The sequence below is a fragment of the Anolis carolinensis genome, chromosome 1 (genome assembly GCF_035594765.1).
Source record: "Anolis carolinensis isolate JA03-04 chromosome 1, rAnoCar3.1.pri, whole genome shotgun sequence".
Taxonomy (NCBI): Eukaryota; Metazoa; Chordata; class Lepidosauria; order Squamata; family Dactyloidae; genus Anolis; species Anolis carolinensis.
The window spans coordinates 240,006,347-240,014,436 of record NC_085841.1 but is presented as its reverse complement, the minus strand read 5'-3'; the positions used below and the strand labels follow the sequence as shown (position 1 = coordinate 240,014,436).

The 8,090-nt window shown below is 43.9% G+C and overlaps 2 protein-coding genes and 1 non-coding gene across 3 annotated transcripts in view; all 3 read right to left on the bottom strand.

Annotated features, from left to right (window-relative positions):
* dnpep (aspartyl aminopeptidase) overlaps positions 1 to 8,090 on the bottom strand; it is a 112,940-nt gene that overhangs the window by 14,788 nt on the left and 90,062 nt on the right. The gene's annotated exons all lie outside the window — the stretch shown is intronic.
* The window catches only part of ptprn (protein tyrosine phosphatase receptor type N), a 54,728-nt gene continuing 47,240 nt past the window's right edge, over positions 603 to 8,090 (bottom strand). Inside the window, exons 20-23 of the mRNA XM_008112011.2 lie at positions 4,847 to 4,900; positions 4,086 to 4,150; positions 3,064 to 3,137; positions 603 to 1,685 (exon numbers count right to left, since the gene is read on the bottom strand). Coding sequence (XP_008110218.2) covers positions 1,614 to 1,685; positions 3,064 to 3,137; positions 4,086 to 4,150; positions 4,847 to 4,900 — 265 coding nt within the window. The 3' untranslated portion in view covers positions 603 to 1,613. The remainder of the gene's footprint in view (positions 1,686 to 3,063; positions 3,138 to 4,085; positions 4,151 to 4,846; positions 4,901 to 8,090) is intronic.
* Positions 6,806 to 6,884, bottom strand: mir153-2 (microRNA mir-153-2). Its single transcript, NR_129872.1, has one exon. It is a non-coding gene; the product is annotated as a microRNA mir-153-2 (primary transcript).

Genomic DNA, 8,090 nt, shown 5'->3' with positions numbered 1-8,090 from the left:
ACACACTAAACAAGTCCTGTGGTTAATTATTTTCTAAGTTTGTTTTTTTCCTCCAAGGGGCAAATCCTGTCAATAGCTATAAGACTGAGGAGAATAAGCGCTCTTGTTGCCTCTCCACTGCCAGAATCTAAAATCAGACTTAGTAGTAAAGGATTGTGGAAGTTGTAGTCCAAAAAATTTGGAGAGAGTGGAAATCGTGTGGCCCTTGTGTTGTCAGACAGCAGCTTCTCTCAGGCATAACCTATGGCAAGAATTTCTGAGTTACAGTTCAGCATCATGAGATTAAAAGATGCCTCTTCCTCACCTCTGCTGTAGATGAAGGAAGCAGCGAACCATTCCCACACTTAACATGGTGAAGAGGGCTGATAAAACAGCCAGAGCCTGGCCACCTTATTATCTCTTTGGAGTTAGTCTCATACATGTCCCCACCCTTGATGCAAAACACTCAGTGCAACTGATAGGTGCTCTTGGCTTTGTGGTTAGGTCAAGTATTGCCTAATATGACTGGAGAACTAATGTCCTAAGTAAGCAAAAAGTGAAATAAAAGAAAGCATCATCTGTCCCCCTCATCTTCATTATACACAACAGGGGGGAGGCTGAGCTGCAGCTGCACAAACACAACACAAACTTTATTCACATCAAATACAAAATTAGATTCTCTAGAAATGTCTTCTCACTGCAGTTAACATGGGGGTGGGGAGAGAGAAGGGAGACAAACATGGGGAGGGAGAGCTGTGGTGTCCCTTACCACCCTTTGGGGAAGGAGAAGAGTGGCTGTGGGGAGACCTGACTCCTGGGCTTCAGGGAATGAAAGGGGAACAGAAGAGAGTCGTTGGTGGCGGAGAAGCCAGACGATCCTGCCCCTTGCTGTGGCTCAGCTCCAGAGAGCCTTGCAGGCTGACCAGAAAGTAGCCTCAGCGAAGGGTGGAGCAGAGGGTGAAGTATAACCCTGTGGCTGAATACGATGGGCTCCCTGCTTGCTGCCTAGAAACTTATACTGCCACTTCCATATAGTGGGGATAGGATATGGGACCACAGCTATGCAAATCCACACTCCTCTTACTGTGGAAACAGGCAAGTACAGAAATGGCATGGGCACAAAGTATGATTGAGTATAAGGGTGGTGAACAAGAGGCCTTCCTGCAGTTGGATTGCATCTCCAATCAATTCCAAGTAGCATAGCCGTTGGGATGAGATAACGGGAGTCACCACCTAAGATCTGGAGGGACACATTTCCCTACTTGAGACAATGGGCTTAAAAGGTAGGAAGTTGTGTCTGGAATTTCAGCCCCTGTGCTTGTTTACAGGGGATCAAGTGTAAGTTTACAAGACAGCTGACTAATCTGTTGGGTTGCAAAGTAGGACCTCACTTTGCATCAACCAAAGCCAAGAGAGATGTGGGTAGGGGCGGGAGGAGAACATCAGATTGACAGGACCCAGCTGGGTGAGAAAGCAAGGGGCCAGCATCTCCACAGGTAATAGATGCAGCCACAGTTGACAATGTGGAGATAGACTTTAATGGAGGGAAAACACCCTGGGGGCAAGGACATGGCACAGCAGAGGCAAGGGGTCAGGTTGGGGCGTCACCAAGCTAGAGTACGCTGGGTAGGGCATCATTGTGGCAGCGCCTTCAGGATGGCATTCACCTCCTCCGCAACGGCTGTCAGCGCAAACTCAAACTGGTCCTGGAGATACAGAAGCATGTATTTAAAGTGGTATAGGCATAACACAAAACTACTAAGGGCACCAGGCATTCCCTTTTTCATGTTTTCAATATCCCCCACCCCCAAGAATGAGAGAAAGAGCACCCCTACAACAGAGGTGTGAAACATGTGGCCTGCATTTAGCTCATCTTGGGAAATTCTGCTACATTTGGAAGACTCTCTTCTATATTTTAATAAGTAGGAGGATTTTTCAAATACCAAATGTAATTTTCATTCACTTCCTGGCTGAGAACAAGGCTCTCCTAGATCTAAAACAGAAGGCCAGTGTGATATAGTGGTTTTATCTATGGAAAGCAATGGCAAATGCTCTCTGAAGAAATCTTGATAAGAAAGCCCCTAGATACAGTCTCTGTAAGCTGGAAATGACTTGAAAGGGTACACAATACCAAACAGGTCTAAAACAAGGACCCTCAAAAGATTTCAGAATTTATCATTTTCATAGTCCTTAGAAAGCCTGGGATAAGGTTTTTCTCAAAAAGATCTGAGTCTAGCTGGAATCACATCTTTGTGTCTATTCTCCAGCAATAGTTCTCCCCTTTTGATCCTCTGAATAATTTGGAATTCTGTTACCAGAAGCTCCAATACCCAGCACAGTCAGTGGACAGCAATTTGGGAGTTGAATCCAAAAACATTTGGAGGATCAATAGCTGAGAACAACTTCTGTATAACACTAGTTAGAAAAGACTTCTTTAACTAAGTCAAACTTTGGTCTTCCAGGGGTTTTAGATTCCAACTCTCAGAATTCCTCACCACAGGACAAGCTGGTTGGGGCTTCTGGAGTTGAAATCCTTAACAACTGGATGGCCAAAGTTTGGGGATCACTGAGCTATTTTTTTTATTTCAGTCCCAACTCTTCTATTTCTGAAAACCAAAACCAAAGATTGTGTTTCATATACACTCTTGTACTATGAAACATAAAGGCCAGAATCATGTTGCTTGGGTTTTCCAGGATGGTGGCATCCTAATCTGGGCTGCCTAAGCAGTAGCATGACAGTGTAACTGTTGGACAAGCAACCACACTAGGAGGTTCACCCATTGCACTTGATGGAATGACAACATCTCCACCACAATGCGATCTGCGGGGATATATTCCTGGACTTTATGTGGATATATGAAACCTCAGGTAATAGTGAACCCTTTTATTTTCAATTGGGTGAGTGATTGAGAAACCAAGGGTGTTCAGCTTGTATAGGAGGCTCCAAGTAAATAAGTGAAACTATGGATAAATGAAACTACGTATATTGGTTACATGGATATGAGGGTTGTACTATATCATCAACCTCACAGCAAATGCTTCCCTTTCACCCACAAAGACTGCATAGGAAATGCGACACAGTACCTTAGTTTGCACCATGCCAGGCCGCTGATCACGCACATGCTCCAGTGTGGCTGCAATATCTATTTCCTTCACGCCTGACATGGAGAGGAAGAGATAAAATAAACTGGTGAAGAGGAAGAAGGTAGCTGGTGGTGCGGCTGGGGGCGGGGAACGGGGAATCCTGACACTGAAGCCAAACTACAAAACAACTGGGAGATAGTTACAATGAGACAGGAAAAGCTAGAAATGGTGGTGGATGGGAGGGCTGGAGGAAGATTACAACAATAACTTGAAAATATAACTACACTAGCTTGGGTACCCGGCGATGCCTGGGTTATTTGAAAAGAGCATTGGTTGTTTTTGGATGTTAGGTAATATCAGTTTGGTCATATGTTATGCTATGTCTTAGAAAAAAACCTCAGTCTTTCATCGTGTTTTTTATGAATGTTCTCATTAGGAAATGCATAAGGATGTAGGTGAACTACAACTCCCATATGCCAAGGACAATCACCCTCAAACTCCACCAGTATACAAAGTTGGCCATGTTGGGTCTGTGTGCCAAGTTAGTTCCAGGTCTATCATTGGTAGGGTTCAGAGTGCTCTTAGATTGCAGGTGAACTATACATCCCAGTTCCTACAATGCCTTTAAATCATAGTGAATTCTCCCCAATCCTCTCTTTCTAGTATGTTCAGTTGCTGTGTGACATAGAAAAGAATAGGAAAGGGTTAAGGGAGAGGCAGTGGGCGGGGTCATGCAAATTCCACACCAATGGAAAGAGAAAGGAACACTGGGATGAAGTGCTCACTGTAACCTTGGAGGGAGTGCTTTAGTGACTCCTCAGCACTGTGGATTAAAGTTGCTTGTGGAGGTGGGAGGTTGTTTGTGTAAACGGACACCCCTGCCACATACACATATATGCATTTTCATTTTTATTATGTGTATAGATAGAGGTTTGAATGCATGTAATCCTGTGTGTAATCAAGGCCCTTGGCCTTCCTGAGCCAGGCAGTCTGTGTCCATGGAATGGGCCCCACCCTCTCACCTTTGGCCATTCGGTTCAGAACCATGTCAATAAGGATGTATGTCCCAGTCCTTCCTGCACCATCACTGCAAAGATAAAAGAAATGGTCACCCCGGAGAAGGCCAAACATAGGAGCATCCAACATTGTTTACTAAAATGGCAGACTGGGTACAAGTGCATGGCTTGGCTGATTCTTCCAAATGGACCAGATAGATTTGACAATACTTTTTAGGTCTGAGGCTAAGGCAGGCTGGGTATGTTTGTGTTGGGCAAATCACCCCTCCTATCCCATAACATAACCTTTCTGTATGCTCCTTTAGAGAAGCATAGAACTAGAGAATTGGAAAGGGTTCCATGGGTTACTAGCTCTACCTTATGCTAATGTAGAAATTCATAGCTGAAATTCTTCAACAGATACTCATCCAAGCTCTGTTAAAAAAATTTCAGACCTTATCCCTTTCAGACCCTACCCGTTTCCCAGGCAGACTATCATCAGAAGATTCTTTCTAGTGTTCAGTTAGAATTTCTTTCAATTTGATTCCGTTTGTTTGGATTTTATTCTCTGGAACAGCAGAAAGCCAGCTTGCTCCATCTTCCATGAGTCTGATAGTTGTCACATCTTTTTTCCAGGCTAAACATACCTAGCTCCCTAAGAGCTGAGAGCTGGATTCCCTTGCATTTTATTGTCTTGCTTGTCTCCCCAGCTTTGGACACATTTCTATGTCACATCACCTATCTCTGACTATTGCTAGATTCATTCCTCCAACTCCCCAGGGCATTACCTGCAGTGCACCACGATTGGGCATGAACGACCTCGGTAGCACTTGTTCACTTTTCTGCTGGAACAAGGAGAAGATGGGGTCAGGGAGTGGTTTCCCACTGGTCTCCCCCACCCCAGCATCCCTGCACAGTCAAGAATTAGAAGCATATATCCGGTTAACATAAGATACCAAGATGATTTCTTTTCTCACTTCCAATAGAGAGCTGTGTATAGCTGGTGGAATTTATATACAAGTGACACCTGAAGTTTTTTTTTTAAAAAAAATCACTCATTTATGTGCTCATCCGCATATGCGCACATGCAAATATCCTAATACAAATATGGAGAGATTCCTATGTGCGTATATAAGCATTAGCACATAATGGAGGAATTTTGTAAAAAAATGCTGACCATTTTCCCTCTTTCCCCAATTGTTTATTCGCAATCTATTTAATATTATAATGTTTAAACAAAACACTTCAGAGACCTCTAATGGTTCTCTGCTTCTTTCTTGAAATCAGCTGGAAATCAGCTGTGTCTCCGTGGGAGTCCGAACTGCTGATCAGCTGTTTCGGGCTTTTTAAAACCAGCACAGATGGGAAGCAGTCTCCACAGGGGTAACGAGGGAAATCCCAAACTTTACATGACTTCAGAGCCACACAGTCATGGGAAAATTCGCTTTTTTCGCCCAGAATCGGGATAAAGGAGGACCTTTCTGAAACGGTTTTTCCCTCCATTGCTGCGACTGAGCACGGATTTAGTATCGACGTCATCTGACTACCCCCATTTTTAACCCGGTATCTCCTGAATTATAGGTACTCTGTGGAAAGGCCCTCAGCAACCCCAAATGTTTTACCAAATTCAATTTACCATGTATGATTCTCAAGAACAATAGTTATCAACACCACCACAATCTCAAATAATTTCAAGCTGAAGCCATCCTCGTGTGGTGGTCTATGAGTTGGAGAACTAATTCTGGAGATCGGGGCTTGAATCCTTGCTTGGCACACAGGACAGTGGTCTTTGCGTTATCTGAGGGTGAAGAGAAAGTTTTTCTCTACAGTACTCAATTTACTGGGTTATTATTGTTGCGTGCCTTCAAGTTGTTTCTAACTTACAGTAATTTTACTAAATGGTGGGCTGTAGAGCAAAATTTTCCCTTCAGTCTATCCCCGCCAGACCACCCTCAAATAACCCAAACATCACCTTTCAGTGTGCATTTACAATTTGAGTTCCTCCTTGTTGAGATTCACAAGTTTTTACAAAATGTCTCAAAATGGCTTGTACTTCATTATGTCTCACAAAAGCATATATTTATTTTATATTTAATCATAGAAAGGATGCCTCCTTTTTGTAATTAACAAGTCCGGAGGGGGTGGAAGTTGCACTGCAACATCCTCTGGAGGGCTACACTTTGCCCAGCCCGGTTTTAGGAGCTTTGGCCATTTTCCTTTTTGAAATACTTTGACCTAAAATATCAATAATCCAGCATGGAATCCCAGGTCTTTTTTGTGGGGGTACTGAAAAATATACTGGTGCTATCTCCTAAGTGGTGTGCAAATGTTCAATTTCTAATGGGAACTGGAAAATAACTATTTTCTGGGATGGAGATTTTTCATATTGATATTGTGCACATTGCCTGTTTTCAAGGAGCATTTTAAGTGGCATGATGCACAGGAAGAAACTTCTTCCATATCAAAGTGATTCCACTTGCCACTTACATGTAGACAGGTTCACAACAAAAACCAAAGGCTTTTTACCCACATAGAAATCCCATTAATTTCTGGGCACTTTCTGCCTTAAAGCATGGACCCTCTCCCCGCTCGTAACCATGGCAGCCTTGATATTCAATGGAAATGTGCATAAAAGAGAGAGCGAGAGAGCAGCTAGATTTTCTTCTGCCCCAGCGGACAAGGAAGCAGGGGTAGGCAGAAGGTGGGGCAAAACAGCAGCCTGGGCCCTGTTCTGTTCCATGCAGCTGGCACAGCGGCCAATGATCACTTTTGTGACTATGCAACTGGGCCAGGATTACTAGCTGCAAATCACAAAAATGACACTGACGGCTGTGAAAGAAAGAGAGAAAAGGAAGGAAGGAAGAAGAGGAGCAGCAGCGAAGGTGAAGGAGAGAGAATGGCATAATGCAGGTGGAGAGGAAAGAGCAACGGGGGAGCTCCACAAAGTGAGCCTCACAAAGGAAAGGAGCATTGTTGGGGGACACAGGCAGAGCTGAGGCCAAAATCAGATCCTCTCAAATAGCAACTTACTGAGTGAACCCCCAAATGCCACAGACTCTGATGCAGCAGAAAAATATTGCACTCCCAAAGCCCTCAGTGCCCTCTCCTCTCTACCATCGCCCAAGCTCGAAGGCACAAATCAAAAGAATTCTATCGGTTCCTGAAATGCAAGAGTGGTGATAACATGCCAGAGATGCCTGTTGCAATGTCTGCCTGGTACGATTGAAAAATACAGTCCCACACCACACCCAACACCAGTCTCTGCGCCAACACAGATGTCAAACCAACCGGAGTCCCCCTGCCTTGCCTGAAGATGGGGAAATGCAAGAAGAAAGGAGCACATGGGAAGGATAAGACAGAAGGGATAAAACAAGTTAGAATAATTTCAATAGCAGATTGCATTAAATGCCAGCGTTTGGCCAACCAGTAGACACATGAGGAGATCCTTCGGTGGCCTTGTGGCATTCTGTCCCTTTCTTTCCTCCCGGAGTAGTGTGTTTATCCATTGAGCCTCCTTGGATAAGGAGGTGAAAGTAATAAGATATCAACCATGAGTGTATTTGGGATTTTTCCACATGTGAACTTTTGGCTGCTTTCAGAAAACACATATAGCAGGGTTCTCGACCTGTGGGTCCCCAGGTGTTTTGTCCTACAACTCCCAGAAATCTCAGCCAGTTTACCAGCTGTTAGGATTTCTGGGAGTTGAAGGCCAAAACATCTGGGGACCCACAGGTTTAGAATCACTGACATATAGTAACCACACTCTTTAGCATAATTGTCTTTCCTGCTTAATATTTCCCACTTAGGAGGCAAGGGTGCCATTTGAGGTGTGAGTGGATCTTGCGGTGATAATACTAAGGAATAAATTGATATTTTGGCATGTGCATTTCAAGAGCATTTGTGATTATCAAGTGCCCATAACTCCCACCAAAAGATAAATGGGTAGCCCTGTATCTTTTTGTATGTTATGGGCATTTGACCTGCCCTGAAAGATAGGAATGTGTTCCTTCATTCTTTCCCCTAAATGATGCC